Raw genomic sequence first — 26883 nt, 5'->3', positions numbered from 1 at the left:
TACAACTATCCTTAGAAGAGGGAGACTTGATGACAAAGTAGAAGGCAGTGTGACAAAGGAAGCAAGATGCTACAATGAGGGCTTTGAGTATGGAAGAAGGAACATGAGCCGAGGAATATAAGGGGCCTCTAGAAGTGGAAGGCAAGGGAACAGATTCTCCAGCAGAGCCTCCTGAAGAAACCAGCCCTGCTGACACCTTGACTTTAGCCCAATAAAACTGATTTGATACTGTCATTCTCCAGAACCATTAAGAGAAAAAAGAATGTATTGTTTTAAACCAACAAGTTTTTGGCAAATTGTTACAACAACCGGAAACAAACACAGGGGACAAATCATAGAGGGCCTTGACTATGAAATAAAGGAGTGTGACTTTTATTCTGTGGAGTAGGGAGTCCTTCCAAAATTTTAAGCTAGAGACTATGTGATTAGATGTGCAAATTGAAAGACTGACCAGGCGCAATGACTCACACCTGTAATCCCAGTACTTTGGTAGGCCAAGGCAGGTGGATTGCCTGAGCTCAGGAGTTTGACACTAACCTGGGCAATGTGATGAAACCTCGTCTCTACAAAAAATACAAAAATTAACCAAGTGTGGTGGCACATACCTGTAGTCCCAGCTACTTGGGGGACTGAGGTGGGAGGATCGCTTGAGCCCAGGAGGTTGAGGCAGTTGTACCGCTGCAATCCAGCCTGGGTGATGGAGCAATGCCAAGAAAAAGAAAGAAAGAAAGAGAGAGAGAGAAAAGGAGGGAGGGAGGGAGGGAGGGAAGGAAGGGAGGGGGGGAGGGGGGGAGGGAGAGAGAGGGAGAGAAAGAGATTTCTTCAGCAGCAATATAGAGAGTGGATGAATGGACGAAGGTGTATGTGCAAGAGGAGTCAGGGAGAGCAGTTAGGAAGCAAATTATCACTGTCCTGGCAAAAGACAGAGGTAATAATTATCAATGAGACTTGGGAGAAAGGGATATATATAAGAGATATTATAGATACAGTATTACAGGGTTTGATTCCTGATCAGGTATGGAGATTGGAAGAAAGGAAAAAGTAAAGGGTGACTCCTTCGTTTCTGAGTTGGGTAGTTGGGTGAGTGATAGTGACAGTGACCAAAATAAGGAATTCAGTAAAAGATTTAGAAGTAAAGATAGAGTTTCCATTTTGGGTCATATTGAATTTGGGGTTTCTGTGAGACATCTAAAGACATCATCTTACAATTGAATATATGAGTAAGAATCTGAAGCCACCTCTTTTTCCGAGACAAGCAGACTTCAAATTAGAAAGGGCACAGATATAGATAATCTAGGTAAATGTGGGAGTAAAATTCAAAGGAGTTTACTTAAAAGCTTCAATTTTCTTTGTAAAGTAGAAAACAGGATCATCTACTAACAGGAAGGGCACAGTGGTGGGGTAGGGAATTTCAAGAAGAGTATCGATGATTTTATATAAATTTGTTTCTTGTTTTTGTTTTTAGTTTTACATATGTAGGGGGGTACAAGTGCAGATTTAGTTCATGTATATATTGCATCATTGTGAATTCTGGGCTATTAGTGTACCCACCACTCAAGCAGTGAATACTGTACCCAATAGGTAATTTTTCAACCCTCACCCCTGCACCCTCCTACATTTTGTAGTCTTCAATGTCCATTATTCCACTCTGTAGGTCCATGTGTACCCATTGTTTAGCTCCCAGTTATAAGTGAGAGCAAGTGGTACTTTAACCCTCTGTTTCTAAGTTATTTTGCTGAGGATAATGGCCTCCAGTTCCATTCATGTTGCTGCAAAAGGCATCATTTCATTTTTTTAGTGTCTGAGTAGTATTCCTTGGTATATACATACTCCATCCTCTCTATCCAGTCATCCACTGATGGACACTTAGATTGATTCCACATCTCTGCTATAGTGCTGCAATAAACACAAGAGCGCAGATATCTTTTTAATATAATGATTTATTTTCTGTTGGGTGTATACCCAGTAGTGGAACTGCTAGATCAAATGGCAGCTCCATGTTTTAGTTCCCTGAGAAATCTCCATACCGTTTTCCATAACAGCTATACTAATTTGATTTTATATAACTTTGATAGAAAATATGAACTAAAGTTAATAAGGAATACATGAAGTCATTGAGGAGAAGTGCCAAGAGATAACCATAGTTAGATATAATTAAAACAACAGTAAAAAAAAAAATAAATAAATAAATAAATAAATAAAATAAAAAATAAAAAAACATAACAGCAACCTTTCATATTATTATATGGTAATCTTCAGCTGGCCCAAATTAGGAGATTCTAAGGTTCATGTACCAAAAGAATGAAAGCATAAAGACTTAACCATGTAGACCAGGAAAATGATTATGTGGTCTAGTGTGAACACAGAAAGAAGTAAAGTTGTGAACTTAGAGAAAAGTGAGAGAGGAGAATGAAAATTCCCTCTAAGGATATAACAGGTGTGGATGAATAAGGAATTAAAATAAATGGAAGAATTACAAGGTATTGGCCAGTAGTCAGCATGTTGGAATTTAAGATTTTAGAGGTAAAGCATTTCTAGGTGATGACAAAGTCCAGAATGTGTCCTGGAGAGTTAACTAGCGTAGAATTTAATAGACAGTCATTGAGGATAAGAAGGTCAAGAAATTTGGAGGCCAGTCTTTGAATGAGTTATCTGAATAAAGGCTAGAATTCCTTATAATGATGCCAGGAGTTTTTGGAGGAAGAAGAAGACTATGGGTCATGGAACAAGCTTCTGAAGTGACCAAGAAGCTAGTGGGTGGCAATACAAAGAAAGCCAAATTTCATAAATCTCAAAAGAGAAGTTTGGGTTTGGTTGGAAAGCAGCAGTTGTAATCTAGAAGAATGCCAAGCCCTGACACAATTAGGACATAGAAAAATGAGCAGTCTTATCTCAAAAATAAAAGTAAGTCATAGAAAATTCTATTAGGAAGAGGCAAAGTTCAGTTAAGAAAGAAGGTTAAAAGAAAAGTCTATAAAGAGACTGAAGATATAGAGAAATTTACATTTAATGAAATATGATTTCAGAGTGCAATCTGAGAAGGGTTAAAAAGAAGCTAGCAATAGAAAGAAAATATCAATGTAATAAAACAGAATAGACCAGAGAGGCCAGAAAATTTAGAGGGGCTTTCATTCTGGAAAATGAAAGCAACATGGATAAAAGGTATAGTTAGACCAATTCCCTTGAGGCAAAAGCTCTGTATCTTGTCAAAAGCTTAATCAAATTAGAAGACTGGGAGGCTGCTCTTTTGAGTCTGAAGAGTCACTCCTTTGGCTGGTGACAGGGGGATAGTAGAAGTCCCAGTGGTCCAAGGCTTCACAAGAGAGTTCTGAGGCATCTTGGGGAAAACAACCCTTGTGCGCATTTCCTTCCAGGCATTTGTGCATATGACTGGCTAACTCCCAGATGTTTCCCTCTCAATGGAAACACTGTATTGTGGTTCCAGAGGACCAAAAGCAAGAATTTTCTTTTGCTGGAATTGGAAAGGATTAGGACATCTGATTTGTCTGCCTTAACTGCATCTTTAGCTTTTGTTCCCAACCAATAGAGCTACTGGAGTTTCTATACATAATTTCAGAATGTACACTTTAAAATGTTTTGTCCTAGAAATTTATACTTTTTCATTTTCAAGAGTAAAACTCAGGAATGGAAACAGTTCTCAATTTGATGAAATCATTTTGTTGGTGGGACATAAAACATTGGACGCATTTGTTTCCAATATTTCTGGACTTTGGAACATTGGACTTTCTGTAGGAAGTATGGCAAGCACCAGCCCCACAAAGTGACACAGTGTAAGAGAGCAAGGATTCTCTGTATGCCCAGGGAAAGCATGTTATGACAGGAAGCAGAGTGGCTATGATGGGCAGACTAAGCCGATTTTCCAGAAAAGGCTAAAACTACCAAGAAGATTGTGCTGAGGTAAGTGTGTGTTGAGCCCATCTGCAGATCTCAGAGAATGCTGGCTGTTAAAAGAACTGGAAGGAGCTAGAACAAGAAAGGACCAAGTGATTCAGTTCTGAGCTTTATCTTTTGTTTTATTAAGAAAACAATAAAATATTGAGGTTATGTTCAGATAATAAAGAAAGAAACTGCATCTTCAAGCCAGAGAAAAGAGCTGTGGTAAAGGAAAATTGTACACAGTCATCCTAAGAGCAGATTGGGAGATGGTTGCAGGGGGCAAGGATAACTGATTTCCACTCTCATAATGAGGAACTAAAACTAAGTTCATTACCAAATAAACTTGTTAGCTTTGTGTCATTCATGCTTGTGATAGTTTGGTGATCACCTGTCGGTTTCCCTCTAGCACTTTACATTAAAGTTCTAAGAATAAAAAATCTGTACATGCTAGTGTTCCTGAGGCACACAAAAAGAGGTGAGCTTGGGAGGTTGCATCTGACTTCCTAGCCACCTTTAAGGAAGGAAGCACAGGAAATGCACTGCGTGTTGTAGCTATCAGGAAGAGGAACACACACCCACCAAATCCCTGAGGCATGACAGAGAACCAGGTGAGGTTAAGAACAAAACCCCTAGAGAAAGGCCCTGTATGGTACCAAAACATGCAATTAAGAAAATTTTACAAAACCAAGATTCCAATGTTCACACAAAATTCTATTTTAAATGCAGTTGTTTCCCTTTTTGATGCATTCTCTCACTCTACCTATTTACTGGTGAATGTTTGCATCTAATGACACACAGCCTAATTTTGACCATCATTGTTTTAGCAAAAAGCTTTAGGATTATGTCTGAGCAATAGCTGGCATTCTTGCCAGATTTATTTCATTAATGTTTAATCAGCAAATGATGTCACATGAACATTTTTCTTAATATAGAATCATCATTCTTCAAACTTTAAACCATTTTCACTTTTTACTTTTTAAAGGTGAGAAGGTTGATACTGGGAACCTGGAAAATTTTCTGGAAAATATAGGGATAGAGCTCGCAGAAGATAAAGGCATGCAACTGCTGAATAATCTTCCAATTGATGGTAAGCATTAAAAATATCACATAACCAGGCAAACATGTGGCACATGCTTGTGGTCCCAGTTACTCAGGAGGCTGAGGTGGGAGGATTGCTGGGGCCCAGGATGTGAAGACTGCTTTGAGCAGTGATTGTACCACTGCATTCCAGCCTGGATGACAAGTCAAGCCCTGTCTCAAAAAGTTTAAATTTAAATTTTAAAAATTATAGTAAAGCCAGGTGCAGTGGCTCATGCCTATAATCCCAGCAGTTTGGAAGGCTTAGGTAGAAGAATCACTTGAGTTTAAGACTTTGAGACCAACCTGGGCAACATAGTGAGACCCCATCTTTATAAAAAAAAAGTTTAAAAAGTAACCAGGCATGGCTGCTCGTACCTGTAGTCCCAGCTACTTGGAAGGCTGATGTGGGAGAATCACTTGAGACCAGGAGGCAGAGTCTATAGTGAAGTGAGATCCTGCCACTGCACTCCAGCCTGGGTGACAGACCAAGACCCTGTCTCAACAATAACAAAGTAACTCGAAGAAGGTTGAGCATATGAACTTTTGTGACTAATACTCTATGTAAGGAATGTTTCATGTCGTACCAACAAAATGATTTCATCAAATTGAGAACTGTTTCCATTCCTGAGTTTTATTCTTGAAAATGAAAAAGTATAAATTTCTAGGATAAAACATTTTAAAGTGTACGTTCTGAAATTATTCATGTTTTGTACTATTTTTTAAATATCTGCATTGCTTCCTGAGACTTGAATTTTTCTCTGTCTTACAGCCAAAGGAAGGGTATATGTGAACAGACTGATGAAAGAATTGAGGGGTCTTGAAGGTGAGTGAGAAGTAAGGTAAAAAGGCCGGTAAAACTGAGGTCCTCAAGCTTTACTGTTGTTTTCAAAAACCCTTCCTATTTCACAATTTTCAGATTACTAATCCTGCTGTTCCAACTGTTTATTAATTCAGTGTTTATCCTTATAGGCTTTTAGGCACACTGCAATCACTAAAATGGTTTAACTACAGTAGACCCAAAAATAGTGGTTTCAAAATAAAGTTGTGCATCAGAATCACCGGAAAAACAAAAACACTGTTTTAGCATTCATATCACTAGGCCCTTTTTCTGTCATATTGCTCTTGGATTTCTAGAGGTAGTACCTAGAAACATGTTATTAAAAAGTTTCAAGGAGGAGGGTACCAAGATGGTCAAATAGGAAGAGCTCTGTCTGCAGCTCCCAGCAAGACCAATGCGTAAGGCGGGTGATTTCTGCATTTCCAACTGAGGTACCCAGTTCATCTCATTGAGACTGGTTAGGCAGTGGGTCCAGCCCACGGAGAGCGAGCAGAAGCAGGGTGTGGCATTGCTTCCCCTGGGAAGAACGAGGAGTCGGGGACCTCCTTCCCCCAGCCAAGGGAATCTACAAGGGACTATGCTACCCAGCCAGGTTACTACACTTTTCCCATGGTTTTTGCAGTCTGCCAATCAGGAGATTCCCTCATGTGCCTACACCACCAGGGCGCTGGATTTCAAGTGCAAAACTGGGCAGCTATTTGGGCAGACACTGAGCTAGCTGTAGGAGTATTTTTTTGTACCCCAGTAGCACCTGGGACCCCAGTGAGACAAAACCATTCACTCCCTGGAAAGGGGGCTGAAGCCAGGGAACCAAGTGGTGTCACTCAGTGGGTCCCACTCCCAGAGAGCCCAGCAAGCTAAGAACCACTGGCTTGAAATTCTTTCTGGCACCACACCAGTCTGAAGTCAACCTTGAGGTTGGTAGAGGGAGGGGCATCTGCCATTACTGAAGTTTTAGTAGGCAGTTTTCCCCTGACAGTGTTAAGAAGCTGGGAGGTCTGGGCTGGGCTTGGCAAAGTAGCTGTGGCCAGACTGCTTCTCTAGATTCCTCCTCACTGGGCAGGGCATCTCTGAAGGAAAGGTAACAGCCCCAGTCAGGGGCTTACAGACAAAACCACCATATCCCTGGGACAGAGCACCTGGGGGAAGGGGACAACTGTGGGCACAGCTTCAGTGGATTTAATCGTTCCTGCCTGCTGGCTCTGAAGAGAGCAGCTGATCTGACAAGAGAGATTCTCCTAGCACAGCGCAGGAGCTCTGCTAAGGGAGAGACTGCCTCCTCAAATGGGTCCCTCACCCTGTGCCTCCTGACTGGGAGAAATCTCCCAACAGGGGTCGGCAGATACCTCATACAAGAGAACTCCAGCTGGTATCAGGCCGGTGCCCGTCTGGGATAAAGCTTCCAGAGGAAGGAGCAGACAGCAATCTTTGCTGTTCTGCAGCCTCTACTGGTGATACCCAGGCAAACAGGATCTGGAGAGGACCTCCAGCAAACTTCAGCAGACCTGCAGAAGAAGGGCCTGACTATTAGAAGAAAAACTAACAAATAGAAAACAACAACATCAACATAAAAGACCCACACACAAAAACCCCATCCAAAGGTCATCAGCCTCAAAGATCAAAGGTAGATAAATCCACAAAGATGAGGAGAAACCAGTACAAAAACACTGAAAATTCCGAAAACCGGAATGCCTCTTCTCCTCCAAATGATCACAACTCCTCTCCAGCAAGGGAACAAAACTGGATGGAGAATGAAATTGACAAATTGACAGAAGTAGGCTTCAGAAGGTAGGTAATAACAAACTCCTCCAAGCTAAAGGATCATGTTCTAACCCAAAGCAAGGAAGCAAAGAACCTTGATAAAAGGTTACAGGAACTGCTAACTAGAATAACCAGTTTAGAGAAGAACATAAATGACCTGATGGAGCTGAAAAACACAGCATAAAAACTTGGTGAAGCGTACACAAGTTATCAATAGCTGAATCAATCAAGCAGAAGAAAGGGTATCAGAGATTAAAGATCAACTTACTGAAATAAGGTGTGAAGACAAGATTAGAGAAAAAAAGAATGAAAAGGAATGAACAAAGCCTCTAAGAAATTGAGACTATATGAAAAGACCAAACCTATGATTGACTGGTATACCTGAAAGTGATGGGGAGAAAGGAACCAAGTTGGAAAACACATTTCAAGATATTATCCAGGAGAACTTCCCCAACCTAGCAAGACAGGCCAACATTCAAATTCAGAAAATACAGAGAACACCACAAAGATACTCCTCAAGAAGAGCAACCCCAAGACACATAATCATCAGATTCTCCAAGGTTGAAACCAAGGAAAAAATGTTAAGGGCAGCCAGAGAAAAAGGCCAGGTTACCTATAAAGGGAAGCCCATCAGACTAACAGCAGATCTCTCTGCAAAAACCCTACAAGCCAGAAGAGAGGAGGGACCAATATTCACTCCTAAAGAAAAGAATTTTCAACCCGGAATTTCATATTCAGCCAAACTAAGCTTCATAAGCGAAGGAGAAATAAAATCCAGACAAGCAGATGCTGAGGGATTTTGTCATCACCAGGCCTGCCTTACAAGAGCTCCTAAAGAAAGCACTAAATATGGAAAGGAAAAACTGGTCCAGCCACTGCAAAAAAAAATACCAAATATAAAGACCAATGACATCATGAAAAAACTACATCAACTAAAGTGCAAAATAACCAGCTAGCATCATGATGACAGGATCAAATTCACACATAACAATATTAACCTTAAATGTAAATGAGCTAAATGCCCCAATTAAGACACACAGATGGGCAAATTGGATAGAGTCAAGACCCATCAGTGTACTGTATTCAGGAGACCTATCTCACATGCAAAGACACACATAGGCTCAAAATAAAGGGATGAAGGAATATCTTCCAAGCAAATGGCAAGCAAAAAAAATCAGGGGTTGCAGTCTTAGTCTCTGATAAAACAGACTTTAAACCAATAATGATCAAAAGAGACAAAGAAAGGCATTACATAATGGTAAAGGGATCAATGCAACAAAAAGAGCTAACTATCCTAAATATATATGCACCCAATACAGGAACACCCAGAATCATAAAACAAGTTCTTAGAGACCTACAAAGAGACTTAGACTCCCACGCAATAGTAGTAGAAGATTTTAATACCCCAGCATCAATATTAGACAGATCAACAATACAGAAAATTAACAAGGATATTTGGGACTTGAACTCAGCTCTGGACCAAGCAGACCTAATAGGTAGCTACAGAACTCCCCAGAATCAACAAAATATACATTCTTCTCAGTGCCACATGGTGCTTATTCTAAAATCAACCACATAATTGGAAGTAAAACACTTCTCAGCAAATGCAAATGAACAGAAATCATAACAGTCTCTCAGACCACAGTGCAATCAAATTAAAACTCAGGATTAAGAAACTCACTCAAAACTGCACAACTTCATGGAAATTGAACAACCTGCTCAATTTTATTATTTCATAAATAATGAAATTATTTACCAAAATGCCCATCAATGATAGACTGGATAAAGAAAATGTGGCACATATAAACCATGGAATACTATGCAACCATAAAAAAGAATGAGTTCATGTCCTTTGCAGGGACATGGATGAAGCTGGAAACCATCATTCTCAGCAAACTGACACAGGAACAGAAAACCAAACACCACATGTTCTCCCTCCTAAGTGGGAGTTGAACAATGAGAACATGTGGACACAGGGAAGGGAACATCACACACTGGGGCCTGTTTAGAGCTAGGCAGCAAGGAGAGGGAGAGCATTAGAACAAATAGCTAATGCATGTGGGGCTTAAAACCTAGATGACCGGTTGATAGGTACAGCAAACCACCATGACACATGTATACCTATGTAACCAACCTGCACGTTCTGCATATGTATCCCAGAACTTTAAGTGAACAAATAAACAGAAAAGGTGAAAAGAAACTGTCCCAGAAGATATTGGTCAACAGATACAAAGTTAGTGTTAGGAAAAATAAGTTCTGGTGTTCTATTGCAGAGCAAGATGGCTATAATTAATGATAATGTGTTGTGTTTTTCAGGCTACAAGAAAGGATTTTAATGTTCTCACCATAAAGAAATGATAAATATTTGAGGTGATAGATATACTAATTACACTGATTTGATTATTCCACAATGTTTACATGTATCAACACATCACATTGTACCCTTTAAAATATGCAATTATTATATGTCAATTAAAATATAAAAATTTTAAAAATATTTCCAGGGGATTATGATGGAGTAAACCCATGAACTTTACTCAATTATTTATTTTTCTCCATTATTTTAGCAAGTTTTAAATCTTATGATGCAGACACATTTATAAAGGTTAATTTTAATGTTTAGTTCTGCTAAAAGCCATAACAGAATCCCACAGCTAGGGGTTTAGAAATTCCTGACTTATATACCAAAAACCATGTTTACTTGAATAGTTTAATTTTTCTTTGCCCTTCATTCTGTGAATAGTATTGATGCCTAGATATGAGCAAAAAATCTCCACTCTTTATATCATTATAAATTTTCTTGCATTCATCCCCTTATTTCTTAAGGAACAAAGGTGTCTTCAGATAAGATGGAAATGTTCCTGAAAAGCACAGGAATTGATCTCAAGGAGAAAGAAATCCAGTCACTGAAGGACAACCTACCAGTTGATGGTGAGTGTTTGAACATCAGTGTACCCCTTAGTAAACCTTTGAGCATAAGGCTAGTAGTGGGGCTGGAATGATTGAAGGGGCTGAAATGATTGAAAATAGGATATATATGAAAAGAAATGAAAGAATAAGGCCTTCACTGCAGCTACCAAACTGAACCCAATGGCTACCGTGTGGGAAGAATCACCAAGAATACTGCCAACATAAATAGCAAGTGTCAACTCACTATGTAACACCACAGGAAATGCCAAGATTTAACAAAAATACACAGGACATTAATCTTTTAGTCCCTACTGCTAATCCAGCATTAAATAGCCATAACCAACACCGTAGGGTCCTGACACATGCAAGGCACTATGCTAAGCACTTTCATGTATCAACTTATTTAATCTTGCAAACAACCCTAAAAGGTAGGTTCTGTTTTTATCCCCATTCTACATATAAGGAAGCTAAGGCACAGAAAAGTCACTTGCCCAAAGACAGAAAGCTAGTAAATGATGGAGCCAGGAAAAGAACCTAGGCAATCAGCCTTCAGAAACTGTCTCTTAACCACGATGCTATACTTCCATGAGCTAATTGAATTAACAAATTTTAAAAGGTATATAGTAATGTTACAAATGAAATTCATTAAACTTGGCATATTTTAGATGGTCTTATGCTAGTGGAACTGAAAAAATTTCATCAGAAAATTTTGGGGGACTACTGCTCCCTAGAGGAAATAGTAAAAATATAAAATTAACCCAAGTCAGTGAATACTGTGTGTGCTTTTCTAAATCAGTAGTACCTTTTATTCTTTGAGTCCATTGACTTTAATGCCTATTATGCATCAGGCACTGTTCTAAGCCCATGGTACCTTTACCTTAATGAGCAAGCAGTTTTCAAAAAGTGACTTTTTCTTTTGTTTTTAAATCTCTTCTGTAGCCCTTTCAACCTACCAATGCAATAAATGTAGATATTTGCAGTTACCCCATTGTCCTAGTATCTTAGAACATCACCAGCACAGTGATTTAAAGTGTGAGGCCCTTAATATCATTCTTGTAGAATATCTTGTACATCTGTTTAATCATCTGAGATAGGATAGAATATTGTTTCAGAACCTAATGGGCCTGAAACAATATCAGTAGAGCTAATTGGAAACACAGAAAGTGAAGGGTGTGGCGGCATGTCATTTACAGGCAGACTTTTATCAAAAAAAACTTCTTCCTTGTCCTATTTAAAAGTTATAATAGTAACCATATTAATAAGGTATTATAAAACTGTAAAATAATACCAGGCCAGGTGCAGTGGCTCACCTCTGTAATCCCAGCACTTTGGGTGGCTGAGGCAAGAGGATCTCTTGAGGCTAGGACTTCAAAACCAGCCTAGGCAACATAGCAAGGCCTTATCTCTAAAAAGTATTTCTTTTAGTTGTCCGGGAACGGCTGGGCACAGTGGTTCACGCCTGTAATCCCAGCACTTTGGGAGGCCAAGGCAGATGGATCGCATGAGGCCAGGAGTTTGAGACCAACCTGGGCAACAGAGTGAAACCCCAATTCTACTAAAATTACAAAAATTAACTGAGCATGGTAGTGCACACCCATAATCCAGCTACTCAGGAGGCTGAGGCAGGAAAATTGCTTGAACCCAAGAGGTGGAGGTTGCGGTGAGCCAAGATCGTGCCACTACACTCCAGCCTAGGCAATAGAATGACACTCTGTCTCAAAAAAAAAAAAAAATTATCCAGGGATGGTGGTATGTGCCTTTAGTCCTAGCTACTTGGGAGAGTGAGGCAGGTGGATTGTCCAGCCTACGCAACAGAGTGAGTCCCTATCTCAAAAAGAGAAAAAAGAATACCAGCAAAAGATTGTCATAAGCAATATTTTAAAAGAACAAAGATAAATTCTGTATCTAAGAACCTGGAATATAATAATTTTAAAGCTAATTCATTCTTTATAATATGTTTGCATTTTGCTAAAACGATTATTTAGTAAATATTTATGGAGCATCAATCTTGTGCAAACCATTACACTAATGCCTAGGTGATAGTAAGAATGCAAAGTGATTCTTGGTATCCTGTCTTCAGATAAACTTATAGTCTTAGGAATATTACAAATAATACAACAGTGAAAACATATTTGAGCAGTGATGAATTGACACCCTTGACCAAGTCATAAGTAAAAAATCAGCATGTCCTTCAGCAGCTTTAAGGTTCCAAACTGAACTTGCCTATAAGAGTAATAATGTCTCTCAACTACTAGCTTAGCCTCCCTATCCAGTGTTTCTCAAATTTGCAATCTTACAAACTGCTTAACATTTATCCACTTGACTTCCAGTGACTTCAGACTTTAATTTGAGAAATACTGATCAAAGAAATTAAGTACATGATCTATGAAAATATATTTTAATTGAGAATGGTCACAACAAAATAAAAGTTTTGTCATCACAAATGGACTTTAACTGGGTATATCAGCATGATACTTATCATGTTGGCAACCTAAGAGCAACCAGACATGGATACCAACACTCTAATCTTTTAGTGGATAACTTAGTGCCAAAGTGATCATAAGCCTAAAGTCAAGTCAGCATTGACAAAAATGGAAATGCCATTTTTAAATGAAATTTTTTCTCAAATTTCCAACCCCTGAAAAGACTAACTTACTAGATAATAGATTGTCCTGAAGAAAAGAAGAATGCTTTAAACTTTACTATCGCATTGTGAAATACAGATTTTGATTGTTTGTAGGGTAAATAGTAGTAGCTATATTAATTAAATTCATGAGCATTGGACTTGGAAAAATAAATTTCTAGGGAAATGTTTTTGAATAATTGACTTTTGGGTTTCTATTTAAAAATGCAAGGACCTTATATAATTTTTCATAAATCTTTTTGATGTTTTTTATCTTAAAGATAATGGGAAGATTGATTTGAACGTGATGATGGATGAAGTTAAAAATGTTACAGGTGAGTGAGATGTTACAGTAAATACTACATTGTGTGATCTTAAAGCTTTATATGGAAGTATATTTTTAACACAATAATATTTCTTCCACTCATTTAACAAGTATTTATAGAGGATTTATCACATGCCAGGCATTGTTCTAAGCATGTAGCTATATCAGTAAACAGTACAAAGGTCACTGCCCCATAGAGCTTACATTCTGGCAGGAGAAATAAACAATAAACATTAAACATAAGTACATTATATAATATGTTAGAAAGTGATATATGCTATGGAAATAAATGAGAAGTAGATATAGGAGGTTGGGAAAGCAGCATGTGTTGGGGAAAGAGTCAGGCATATTTTTTAAATTGGTAATCAGGCCTCCTTGAAAAGGTAACATTTGAGCAAACACTTGAAAGAGATGAGGGTTTTTTGGGGATGTCTAGACAAAAAGTTTTGCCGGCAGAGAGGATAAGGACAAAGGACCAAAGGCAGGAGCATGTCTGGTGTATTCAAAGAACAAGAAGAAGGTCAGGTAACTGAAGCTGAGTAACTAAGTAAAAAAGTAATAGGGAGTCCGGGCATGCTGTAATCCCAGCACTTTGGGAGGCCAAGGCGGGCAGATCACCTGAGGTCAGGAGTTCGAGACCAGCCTGGCCAACATGGTGAAATCCCATCTCTACTAAAAATACAAACATTAGCCAACCGTAGTGGTACATGCCTGTAGTCCCAACTACTCAGGAGGCTGAAGCAGGAAAATCACTTGAACCCAGGAAGCAGAGGTTGCAGTGAGCTAAGATCAGCCCATTGCATTCCAGCCTGAGTGACAGAACCATACTCTGTCTCAAAAAAAAAAAAAAAAAAAAAGTAATAGGGGATAAGAAAAGTAATGGATACATTACATATTTCTGAAAGCCCTGAAAGGACGGGCTTATTTTCTGAGGTAAACAGAAAGCTATTTAGGGTTTAAAACCAAGGTGTAATATGATCTGACCTAGGTTTTAATCAGATCTTTCCAGATTTGTGTTGAGCATAGACTGGGGGTGGGCTGGAATGAAGGAATCAACAGTAGAAATAGGGAAACCATTTGGCTGGGCATGATGGCTCATGCCTGAAATCCCAGCACTTTAGGAGGCTGAGGTGAGTGCATTGCCTGAGGCGAGGAGTTCAAGACCAGCCTGGCCAACATGGCAAAACCCCGTCTCTACTAAAAATATAAAAGTTAGCTGGGGGTGGCACACAGTGCAGGAGACGGAAGGAGGGGAGACGAGGAGGGAGGGGAGGGGAGGGGAAGGGAACTTCATTTTCCAGCTTTTCAGAATCCCTCTAGCACTCCCTGTTGGCAGAATTTAACATGGAGCCAGAAACAGTTTACAGAGTCTCAAGCTCAGTATCATAAAGCTACGTATAGAAGGGAAGGAGAGGAGAGAATCGAGAAGAGAAGATAAAAAAACAGGGAAACCATTTAGAGGGCCTTTAGAGTAATCAATGTTAGGGTTGCTGGTGACACAGCCACGGTAGAAGGCAATGGCTGGATTCTGGACATTTTTAAATTTATTTATTTATTTTATATTTTAATTTTCGTTTTAGAGACGGGGTTTCACCATGTTGGTCAGGCTGGTCTTGAACTTCTGACCTCAGGTGACCCGCCCACCTCGGCCTCCCAAAGTGCTAGGATTACAGGCGTGAGCCACCATGCCTGGCCCTCCAGACATATTTTTTAAAGATCAAAAGAATTTTCTAGTGGATTAGATACAAAGTACCAGATAAAGGGAGAAGTAAAGAATGATTCTAACATTTTTGTCTTGAACAACTAACTAAAAGGATAGTCTTGCCATTAACTGAGATGAAAAAAAGTTACCAGTAGTACAAGTTTGGGTGGAAGAAATTAGGAATCCAATTCGGGACATTTTGAGATAACTAATAGACCTCCAAATGCAGATGTCAAGTACAAACTTACTAAACAGACTCAAATTCAAGAAATACATCTTGGGTAAAAAATATAAAATTGAAAGTCATAGGCATATAGATGGTATTTAAAGCCATGAGATTGAATGAATTCACTCAGGGAATGAGTATAAGTGAAGAAGAGAAGAGGACTACAGAATGAAACCTGGAGTGCTTCAATATTAAGAGGTCCTAAAGCAAAGAAGATGAGGAATAGCCAGTGATGTAGGTGGAAAACCAAGATAATATAGTGCCCTGAAAACCAGATGAGGAATATTAAATCAAGTTGGGTATCCCTAGAAAATAAACCCTGAAACGAGGATTACGTATACAGGTAGTTTGCTTGGGTAGTGAGCTCAGGGAAGCAGAGAAATGAGACATAGATAAAAACAGCCAATTAAGTGTTTATCAAACAAGTTACCATAGCAGGTAACTGGAGCTTAATCGCACTGGGAAATAACATCTGGTAAATGACATGGCCTCAAGGGAGGGGTTATAGAACCAGATTATTTTCACACCAACTCATATCAGTCATTGATTAAGAACTGCTTAGGGGAGGGGAAAGCAGTATTACTCTGCTGGCATTTCTAGCCATCTGAGCATAGGCAGAGTGAACTCTGGCAGCTGAAGAAATCCCTCAGACAAAGAGGTACTAGTAAGGGAAGTGGACAAGCATATATTGATATGAGGGGATATGAGCAGGGCATCTATAGCATCTGCTACAGTTACCAGACAAGAGGGCAAATCAGCAGTCAAATGCTGCTGATAGGCCAAGTAACATGAGAACCGAGAACTGACGGTTGCATATAGCCAGATGGAGGTCACTGGTGCTATCCAAAAGAGAAAATTCAGGAAGTGAGGATGGAAAGAAGCCTAAGTGGAATGAGTTTGAAATAATAGGAACATAGGATTTAGAAACTCTGTGAATATCTAAGGTGTTTCACTACAAAAGAGGGCAAAGTGGAATAAGGGGATAAATAAAGTGGTTAAAATGGTGGCAAGAGGCTTCTTTTTTTAATTAAAGACAAAGGACCAAAGGCAGGAGCATGCCTGGTGTATTCAAAGAACAAGAAGGTCAGGTAGCTGAAGCTGAGTAACCAAGTAAAAAAATAATAGGGAGTCTGGGCACGGTGGCTTACATCTGTAATCCCAGCACTTTGGGAGGCCAAGGCAGGCAGATTACCTGAGGTCAGGAGTTAGAGACCAGCCTGGCCAATGTGGTAAAACCCCAACTCTACTAAAAATACAAACATTAGCCAGGTGTAGTGGTGCAAGAAAGAAGAGGAAACTGGTTTGAAAAGAGGAAAGAAGGCGTGAAGCAGTCACAAAGAAGAGTAGGAAAATTAAGGAACCAGCAAAGTATAGTATGATTGCCCCGGGACATTAAAGACCCACTCGAAGTTCATGATCATCAATGTAAAGTGAGGGCAGTCAGCATACTTCCTTTAGCTCTAATTAGCTAAACAGCTGCAGGTACAGAGTAGTAGAGACTTGCATTTAACCAGGAATGGGGTTTTGTCAACTGAGTATATAATAAGCAAGAGCAGAGTAACTTAAAGCCGATCTTCTGCAAGATGTAAATACACTTAAAGCTTTCCTTACTCACTGATGCTTTTCAACTTCCTAGTCCTTTTGGGGCTCATCCTGCTTAGTGATATCAACAAAAGCCAGCCTTTGTCTACAAGTATGTTTATTTTACATTCATCTTTGAATCATAGTTTCGCTGAATCTAGACTTGTAGATTGTCATTTTATCTTAGAACTCTAGAAACTAATGCTAGTGTCTGTCCCTAAGGAGAGTGTAATAAAGCTGGTTCCACAAGGTTGAAAAACTGAAAACTGGATTCAACCACTACTGCAGGAAGGAACTTCATCTTCCGGCCTTTCAGACTCCCTCTAGCACTTCCTGTTGGCAGAATTTAACATGGAGCCAGAAACATAGTTTACAGAGTCTCAGTATCATAAAGCTAAGCATAGAAGGGTAGGATTGGAGCTGAGAGACAATAACTAAGTAGCTGGAAGAATACTCTTTCAGCTACTCAGCTACAATCCTTTGACATATATTTGAACTTCTATTTATCAACAAAGTAACTCTGTTTTTACCTAATAAGATGCAACTATTCTTCACATAAATGAAGATATACTTTCTCAGCCTCTCCACAAAATAAGGAGAAACAAAGTTCTAACAGCCCATCTCTGGGAGACAGTCATACTATCTCTGAGCTATGTTATCTCTGTTTTTGAAGTTTTCATTATAATGTCTCCAAGTTAGACTTCTTTTCATTTTTTCTGCTCAAGACTTGTGATTTCTGAAACTAAAAATTCATGCCTTTCTTCAATTATTGAAAATTCTCAGCTTTTATGCTTCAAATATTTCCTCTTCTCTTTTTCTTTTACTTTTGGAAACTCCCATTATGTATATGATGGACCTTATTCTCTCTTTCTTTTTTCCATAGTTTCCACTTTTTATATCTTTGTCCTAATTTTTAGAATTTCTCAAATCTCTCTTCCACTTCACTAATTGTCTTTCCAACTCCATCTCACACTGTTTATTGAAAATGCCAAAAACACATCCGGGCACCGTGGCTCATGCCTATAATCCCAGCACTTTGAGAGGCCGAGGCAGGTGGATCACGAGGTCAGCAGTTCAAGACTAGCCTGACCAACATGGTGAAACTCTGTCTCTACTAAAAATACAAAAATTAGCTGGGCATGGTGGTAGGTGCCTGTAATCCCAGCTACTCAGAAGGCTAAGACAGGAGAATCACTTGAACCTGGGAGGCAGAGGTTGCAGTGAGCCAAGATCACACCACTGCGCTCCGGCCTGGGTGACAGAGCAAGACTCCATCTCAAAAAAAAAAATGCCAATAACAACTATTTATTTCTAGATATTGTTTTAGATCTTTCGCACATTAGCCAGTTCTTTTCCTCGATTTCTTATTCTTATGGTTCTATACATGCCCTTTCTTTCTCTTTAGTGGGTTTTATTTAATTTTATTTATTTATTTATTTGAGGCAGTGTCTCATTGTGTCACCAGGCTGGAGTGCAGTGGCGTGATCTCAGCTCACTTTGACCTCTACCTCCTTAGTTCAAGTGATTCTTGTGCCTCGGGCGCCCAAGTAGCTGAGATTACAGGCATGTACCACCACACCCAATTTTTTTTCTTTAGTAGAGACAGGTTTTCACAGTGTTGGCCAGGCTAGTCTTGAACTCCTGGCTTCAGGTGATCCACCTGCCTCAGCCTCCCAATGGGCTGGGATTACAGATGTGAGCCACCACACCCAGCCTCTTTAATGGAGTTTAAATAATGGAGTGTTTCAAATCTGTGTCCCTATCATGTGCCCAAGGACTTATCTCCCTCCTCCTGCTTGGTCATTAAAACCAAAGCTGTTCCCAGATCTGGTCAGATAATCCACCAGGGTTATCTCCACATCAGATTGAGTACATATCTTAGCACCAGAGGAAAGTTTAAGAAAAAAAAAGAAAGAAAGAAAGAGAGAAAATTGAGTACATAGCAAACTGACTCTTAAACCCCTCTCCATCTCCTGAAACCAAAAATTTCTCTTTCTTACCTACAAACTCAGCCATGCATCTACAATTATTTTGTCATTTTTAAAGTCCATTTTAGATATTTGTAGCAAGTAGGATGTCCTACTCTATTGTTTTGTTGGAAACAGAAGTTGTGTTCATAATTTCTAAGTAGTTTGTAATCTCAGTTTCAACTTCTTTAACTCAGCAGTTATTTATAGTATTTTATTTATAATTTCTGAGTAGAGAGGATTTCTTAAATCTCTTTCTGTGGTTGATTTTAAATTATAATTAGAGTATAACTGATATACTTTGTGCCTTTGAGTAATTAATTGATATTTAAATTTTTGTCTTAAAATATGATCAATTTTAGCAAACGTTGCAATAATATTTGCCAAAAAAGTCATAGTCTTGCTTGTTAATTATGATTTTTATTTTTTTGAGACAGATTCTCATGCCATCACCCAGCCTGGTGTGCAGTGGCCCAGCCTCTGCTCACAGTAACCTTTGCCTCCCAGGTTCAAGTGATTCTCCTTCCTCAGCCTCCTGAGTAGCTGGAATTACAAGCACATGCCACCACACCCAGCTAATTTTTGTATTTTTAGTGGAGCCAGGGTTTTACCATGTTGGCCAGGCTAGTCTCAAACTCCTGACCTCAAGTGATCTGCCCACCTCAGCCTCCCAAAGTGGTGGGATTACAGGCATGAGCCACTGCGCCTGGCCTAATTATGTTTTATATATTGAGTAGTTTAAATGTCAGTTTTACCCCTTCAAAAATTTTGTTTTCTTCACATAGTAAACACTCAGTAATGATCAAGTAAATGAACTATCTGAGGTTTCAATCAATCAGTAATGTGTTTTGCTTTACTGATGTTCAAGCAATTAAGTAACTCATTCTACATTTAGTTGATTGTTGGCTATGTGCCAGGCATTATGCTAGATTTTGGGAGAAAGACATGATCCCTGCCTTCCCAAGTTTACAATGTAATTATATAAATGTAAATTCACTTGAGGTGAAATCTATTACAGGGAGTCAGGTTTTATTGTCATTTTTAACTTACCCCATAATTCAGGCAAAAAAACAAGAGGGAAGGGGATAGGGAGGACTTAAAAGAAGAAGAAAAAGAAAATTTAAAATAGAGGTGTTCTTGTAGTAGTCAAATTATTTATATTAACCATGAAACAGATCCCAAATTATTGAAAAACGGTACAATTTCTATTTTACTTATTATATTGTTTCATCATTGTAAGAGATTTTATTTTACTTAGCTTAAAAGAAGAATTTCTGACTCCTCTCCTTAACTCTAAATGGCTGAACAATGGCTGGTGCAGTGGCTTACGCCTGCAACCCTAGCACTTTGGGAGGCTTAGCCAGGCAGATTGCTTGAGCCCAGGAGTTCAAGACCAGCCTGGGCAACGTAGGAAGATCCTATCTCTTAAAAAAGTACAGAAAATTAACCCCATATGCTGTCGCATGCCTGTAGTCCCAGCTACTCTGAGGGGCTGAGGCGGGAGGATTGCTTAAGCCCAGGAGGTCAAGGCTGCAGTGAGCCATGATCGTGCCACTGCATTCCAGCCAGGATGGCAGAGTGAGAACTTGTCTGAAAATAAATAAATAAATAAATAGCTAAGCAAGCTTTTTTGTGCTTTGCTCTTCCCCCAGCAGCTGAGGACTATATATATGTGTGTGTGTGTGTGTGTGTGTGTGTGTGTGTGTGTGTGTGTATACATATCTATATACATATATTATGTATGTATATACATATATATACATATATTATGTATGCATATACATATATTATATATATGTTATGTGTATATATATACATATATACATATATATGATGTGTATATATATACATATATACGTATATTATGTGTGTATATATACAATGTATATATATATAATGTATATATGTATGGATTAAATGCAGGAAACACAACATTTCCACTAGTTATATATACAAACACAGGTATATATGTATGTTACATAGCATTATATTATATGTAGTTATAATGTTATATAATCATAATTACATCTATTATGTTAATTATAATTACATATAATGTTGTACATAATTTGATATAGTTTGGCTGTATCCCTACCCAAACCTCAACTTGAATTGTATCTCTCAGAATTCCCACATGTTGTGGGAGGGAACCAGGGGGTGGTAATTGAATCATAGGGGCCAGTCTTTCCCATGATATTCTCATGACAGTGAATAAGTCTCAGAAGATGAGACGGGTTTATCAGGGATTTTTGCTTTTGCTTCTTCCTCATTTTCTCTTGCCACCACCATGTAACAAGTGCCTGTTGCCTCCCACCATGATTCTGAGGCCTCCCCAGCCATGTGGAACTGTAAGTCCAATTAAACCTCTTTTTCTTCCCAATCTCAGGTATGTCTTTATCAGCAGCATGAAAATGGACTAATGCATAATTATAATATTATAATATAAAATATGACATAATTTTTATATTCTCACCTATGACTATTTCTCTCCCTTTAAAGGAGAGAAGATTCCTGCTGGGGATGTGAAAAATACCGTGGAAAACATGGGAATAGAGATCACAAATAAGGAGCACAAAAAGCTGCTGAAAACTCTGCCAGTTTCTGGTAAGCATTTACATGTGTTCTGCTTCACTGATGTCTAAAAATATATTCATTCAACACTTATTGAAGATCATTGTCTGCATGGTACTATCTAAAGTCTGAGAGAGCCGGGACCATGCTTGTTTCCCCAAGTACTTACCCTCCTGAAAACATCAAAGAGGTTGGTTTCAATGTTTTGTATTAGAAAGTCTAGTATTTGAAACGGTTGTGTCAATTAAAAATATTTTTTAAAAGTCCCAGTCCCAGCATTTCTAAAAATCCTGTTATTATTATGTTGGTTTAGGAAACAGGAACCTCTTCAGTTAAAAGTTCTATCATAAGACAATTTCTTTGGTCCCCCTAGGAGAAATATAAGACTTAAGGTATAAATTGAAAAAAGGTAAGAGCAGAAGGTGTAGAAAAGGTGAAGAAAGAAAAGACAAAGGTAAATTAGGGGGAAGCAAACAAGAAAGAAAAGGCTATATGTAGTTCAGCATAGTAGGGCACTGCTAACAATAGTTTGTATTCTATCCAGTGGATAGGTTCACTACACTAAGTTTTCCAAGCATCTTTCATTTCATTGAGATTGAATTCTAACAAATTTCTAAGCTTTCCCTACCTATAAGTATATATTTTAATTTTTATGAATCTCTGGAAACATTATTAATCATGTTTTATCCTACAGCTGATAAAAAAGTGTTTAAGAAGGAATTATTGGATAGTGTGAAATCCTTCAGAGGTAAGTGAGAAAAAGGATAAAGACAATAACATTTGATATTATTCTAATTTTTTTTCTAATTACATAAACAAACAGAAAATTATGGATTTTATTCAACAAATATTCAAGTGTCTACTAGCTACTGGGCATTTAAGAATAATCTGGAATATACAGTAGCATACAGAAAAAAATGTAATTACCCACAATCTCAAGTAATATCACCTTTTCTATTATAGATATCTCTGATCTTTTTCTGTGCATTTATGTGTATTATTAATTAAACTCTTACTGGAAATGTTATGTATCCTGCATTCAATCCCAAAATTTTAGTGTAATAATTTCACCATGTTATTTAAAATTTCTTTGTAAACATCATTTTAATGACTAAATCATCTAGTTATATTGTAATTTACTTAATCATTATTCTCTTGTTGAACATTTATTTAGTGTTTTTCTCTTATATGTCTCTGATCTTCATACTTAAATTTTGATCCAACTTTAAAGTCATTTTCTTTGGACATATTCTTCCTGCAGAAATTTGCATCCCCATACATAGTATTAACATCATGCCCTAACCACAGTATATTATTTTCATATATTTTATTCTTGTTAATTTGGTGGGTGAAAAAATTGAATCTAATAAAATGTTTTTATATTGGTGAAACATGCCTGTGGTTCCAGCTACTCAGGAGGCTGAGGCAGGAGAATAACTTGAGCCCAGGAGTTTGAGGCTGTAGTGAGCCTGGATTGCAGAGTCAGACCCTGTCTCAAAAAATATATTAAAATAAAAACAATTTTTAAATCAGCTTTATTTTGTTGTATTAGTCCATTTTCATGATGCTGATAAAGATATATCTGAGACTGGGCAATTTAGAAAAGAAAGAGGCTTAGTGGACTTATAGTTCCACATGGCTCGGGAGGCTTCACAATCATGTTGGAAGGCAAGGAGGAGCAAGTCACATCTTACATGGATGGTGGCAGGCAAAGAGAGAGAGCTTGTACAGGGAAACTGCCCCTTATAAAACCATCAGATCTTGTGAGTCTTATTCACTATCACAAGAACAGCATGAGAAAAACCTGGCACCATGATTCAGTTACTTCCCACCAGGTTCCCCCCACAGTAATGGGAATTCAACAGGAGATTTGAGTGGGGACACAGCCAAACCGTATCAATTGTTTTATATTTAAATTATGAAATTCTCACAAGGATAGCAGTTGTTTACTCTTTAATGGAAAACAAAGTTTATTTTGAGGATTTTTTCATTCATCAAATATTAGCTTGGAATTGATGACTGGCATAGTGTTAGAAGTGTGATGGGGGAGGGGCTGCAAAAAGTAGAAGATAATTCTTACTTTTTTTTTTTTTTTTTTTTTTGAGATGGAGTTTCACTCTTGTTGCCCAGGTAAAGTACAATGGCTTGATCTTGGCTCACAACAACCTCCACCTCCCAGGTTCAAACGATCCTGCTGCATCATCCTCCCAAGCAGCTGGGATTACAGGCGTGTGCCACCATGGCACATTTTGCATTTTTAGTAGGGACAGTTTTCTCCATGTTGGTCAGCCTGGTCTAGAACTCCCAACCTCAGGTGATCTGCCTGCCTTGGCCTTCCAAAGTGCTGGGATTACCGGCATAAGCCACCACACCCAGCCAATAGTTCTTACTTTCAAAGAGTTTATAAGCTACTTAGAGAACAAAATTATACATAAAATTACTTATAGAAAATTTTGATCAGCACCATAAGACAGAGCAAGAACAAAATTTAAACCAGGCGCGGTGGTTCATGCCTTTAATCCCAGCACTTTGGGAAGCCGAGGCAGGTAGATCACGGGTCAGGAGTTCAAGACCAGCCTCTAGCGAAACGCCGTCTCTACTAAAAATACAAAAATTAGCCAGGTGTGGTGGCATGTGTGATGGCATGCGCCTGTAGTTCCAGCTACTCAGGAGGCTGAGGCAGCAGAATCGCCGGAACCCAGAGGCAAAGGTTGCAGTGAGCCACAATCGCACCATTAAACTCCAGCTTGGGTGACAGAGTGAGACTTCATCTCAGAAAAAAAAAAAAAAAAGTTAATAAATTAAAAAGTGTTTTCAAAAGAGAAAATGTTTTTATATCATTATATTTTTTAATCTATTAGAATCCATACATTGTTTTTATTAATTTGAATGACCTCTTTATAGATTAAATATTAGCACATTGTCATATCTATTGTAAATATTGGTTATCTGCATTTAATTTTATTGTATTTTTACAACAGCTTTATTGAGATATAGTTCATATACCATACAATTCACCCACTTAAAGTGTATAATTCAGTGGGTTTTAGTATACTAACAGAGTTGTGTGATCACCACAATCAGTTTTAGGATATTTCAGCACTGCAAAAAGAAACTCAATACCCATTAGTAGTCACTACTTATACTCCCCAACTCTCTCAGACCTAGGCAACTACAAATCTACTTTTTATCTATTATGTTGTATTTTGGTATATCACCATTTTTCATTTTTATGTATTTAGTTTTACCAGTCATTTCTTCTGTGATTAACTTTCAAATCCTTTACGTGAAGAGTCACATATACTTAGTTCTCATCATTTTTCTATGATTTCACTATTTACATTTAATTTATCCAAAATACATTTTGATTCTTTTTAAATCCCCATATTTCAGAGTGATCTGATCAAAACTACACCAATAGTTTTCAGTAAATTTTCCCTATTAACTGTACTCTTCCTTTATGTACAATTACATTTGGGAGATAATTTATTATTACTGTAACAAGTTTCAAATCTTGCTTTTTGACAGAATAACATGATTTGGTTGTCATCTCTGTCTAATTCATCAGAAATGCCAAAGTCTTTACTTCTCCCCAATATAAACCTCCAACAAGTTTAATTTTGGAAGCATATTCTGTTCCTGACTCCCACATGATACTGTAAATAGCTTCTTTCTTCTTTTCATTTCTGAGTAGGGGTTGAGAGTGTGTATTTTTCATTTTATGACATCCTTATCTACTTTTTCTTCTTTCTATTAAGGAGGTCAGGTTAATGTCAATGACTTACAGAGTGTTCTACAAAACACTGGGTTCAGACTCGAAGAAAAAGAAATCAAGGACCTGAAGACTCACCTGCCAGTGACTGGTGAGCATTTAAGACACCTTTATCCTGTAGATAATGAGTAGTCCACTGTGAAAGCAAAGAGTAAGGACATGTTGGAGAGAGAAAACCTGGGGACAGAGTTACAATTTAAGAGACTGTTAATAAGGTACAGGCGAAAAGGGCCTTACCTGGGAACCACACATATATAGGGAAGACTGATTTGATGTGGGTAAAAGGGAGGGAGATATTAAACTGTGAACCAGAAGTTTATCACTTACATGAATGCCAAAAAACAGTTTTTAAAAACAGGGAGAAGGATAGCAGAGAGAGAAGAATGAAGAGAAGAAAAATCTTTGGAATATAGTTGAATTGAGGTGCTTATAGGACACTCAGTATCAGATAATTGAAAATGCATTCCCTTATTATTAGTGTTATTCATCTTTAAATCAGGTATATCAAACCATGAGAATCATCACCAGGGTTCAAACAGTGTCTCAGAGTGTCTCTGTGAGGACAAGAATACCAAAAGAATGGAAAGATAAAATAAAGGAATATTTGAGAGGTAAAGAATAGGATAAAAGAGTAGGATAAGGAAGAAAGAGATAACAGAGATGAGGGGAGGGTAAGAGAAAAGAAAAATGATAGGAAGAGATGATGAAAACATATATCCATCAGGATATAAACCAATCTCCTTTTTTCAATGTTTATATATATATAAATTTTTATTATTTCAATAGTTTTGGGGGAACAGGTGGTATTTGGTTACGTGGATAAGTTCTTTAGTGGTGATTTCTGAGATTTTAGTGCACCCATTACCCGAGCAATGTACACTGTACTCAATGTGTAGTCTTATCCCTCACCCCCTTTCTAACCTTCTCCCTGAGTCCCCAGAGTCCAATATATCGTTCTTATGCCTTTGCATCCTCATAGGTTGGCTCCCACTTATAAATGAGAACATACAATGTTTGATTTTCCATTCCTGAGTTACTTCACTTAGAATAATGGTCTCCAGCTCAATCCAGGTTGCTGTGAATGCCATTATTTCATCCTTTTTATGGCTGAGTAGTATTCCATGGTATATATATGCCAGATTGTCTTTATCCACTTGTTGGTTGATGGGCATTTAGGCTGGTTCCACATTTTTGCAGTTGTAAATGGTGCTGCTATAAACATGCATGTTCATGTATCTTTTTCATATAATGATTTCTTTTCCTCTGGGTAGATACCTAGTAGTGGGATTACTAGATCAAATGGTAGGTCTACTTTTAGTTCTTTAAGGAGTCTCCAGACTGTTTTCCATAGTGGTTATACTAGTTTTCATTCCCACCAGCAGTGTAAAAGTGTTCCCTTTTTACCACATCCACACCAACATCTATTATTTTTTTATTTTTTTATTTTGGCCATTCTCACATGAGTAAGGTGGTATCACATTGAGGTTTTCATTTGCATTTCCCTGATCATTAGTGATGCTGAGCATTTTTTCATATATTTGTTGGCCATTTGTATATCTTCTTTTGAAAATTAAGTATTCATGTCCTTTGACCACTTGTTGATGGGATTATTTGGGGTTTTTTTCTTGCT

The 26883-nt window shown here is 38.1% G+C and overlaps 1 protein-coding gene across 1 annotated transcript in view; it reads left to right on the top strand.

The window, feature by feature from the left end:
- EFCAB3 (EF-hand calcium binding domain 3) overlaps positions 1–26883 on the top strand; it is a 118211-nt gene that overhangs the window by 14593 nt on the left and 76735 nt on the right. The window contains exons 8-14 of the mRNA XM_032265934.1: positions 4880–4984; positions 5747–5800; positions 10403–10507; positions 13391–13444; positions 21410–21514; positions 22176–22229; positions 25240–25344. Of these exons, the coding sequence (XP_032121825.1) occupies positions 4880–4984; positions 5747–5800; positions 10403–10507; positions 13391–13444; positions 21410–21514; positions 22176–22229; positions 25240–25344 (582 nt within the window). The remainder of the gene's footprint in view (positions 1–4879; positions 4985–5746; positions 5801–10402; positions 10508–13390; positions 13445–21409; positions 21515–22175; positions 22230–25239; positions 25345–26883) is intronic.

This window comes from Sapajus apella, unplaced genomic scaffold (genome assembly GCF_009761245.1).
Source record: "Sapajus apella isolate SASKATOON/1434 unplaced genomic scaffold, GSC_monkey_1.0 scaffold153, whole genome shotgun sequence".
In the NCBI taxonomy this organism is placed as follows: domain Eukaryota; kingdom Metazoa; phylum Chordata; class Mammalia; order Primates; family Cebidae; genus Sapajus; species Sapajus apella.
This window is presented reverse-complemented; position numbering and strand designations above follow the sequence as displayed.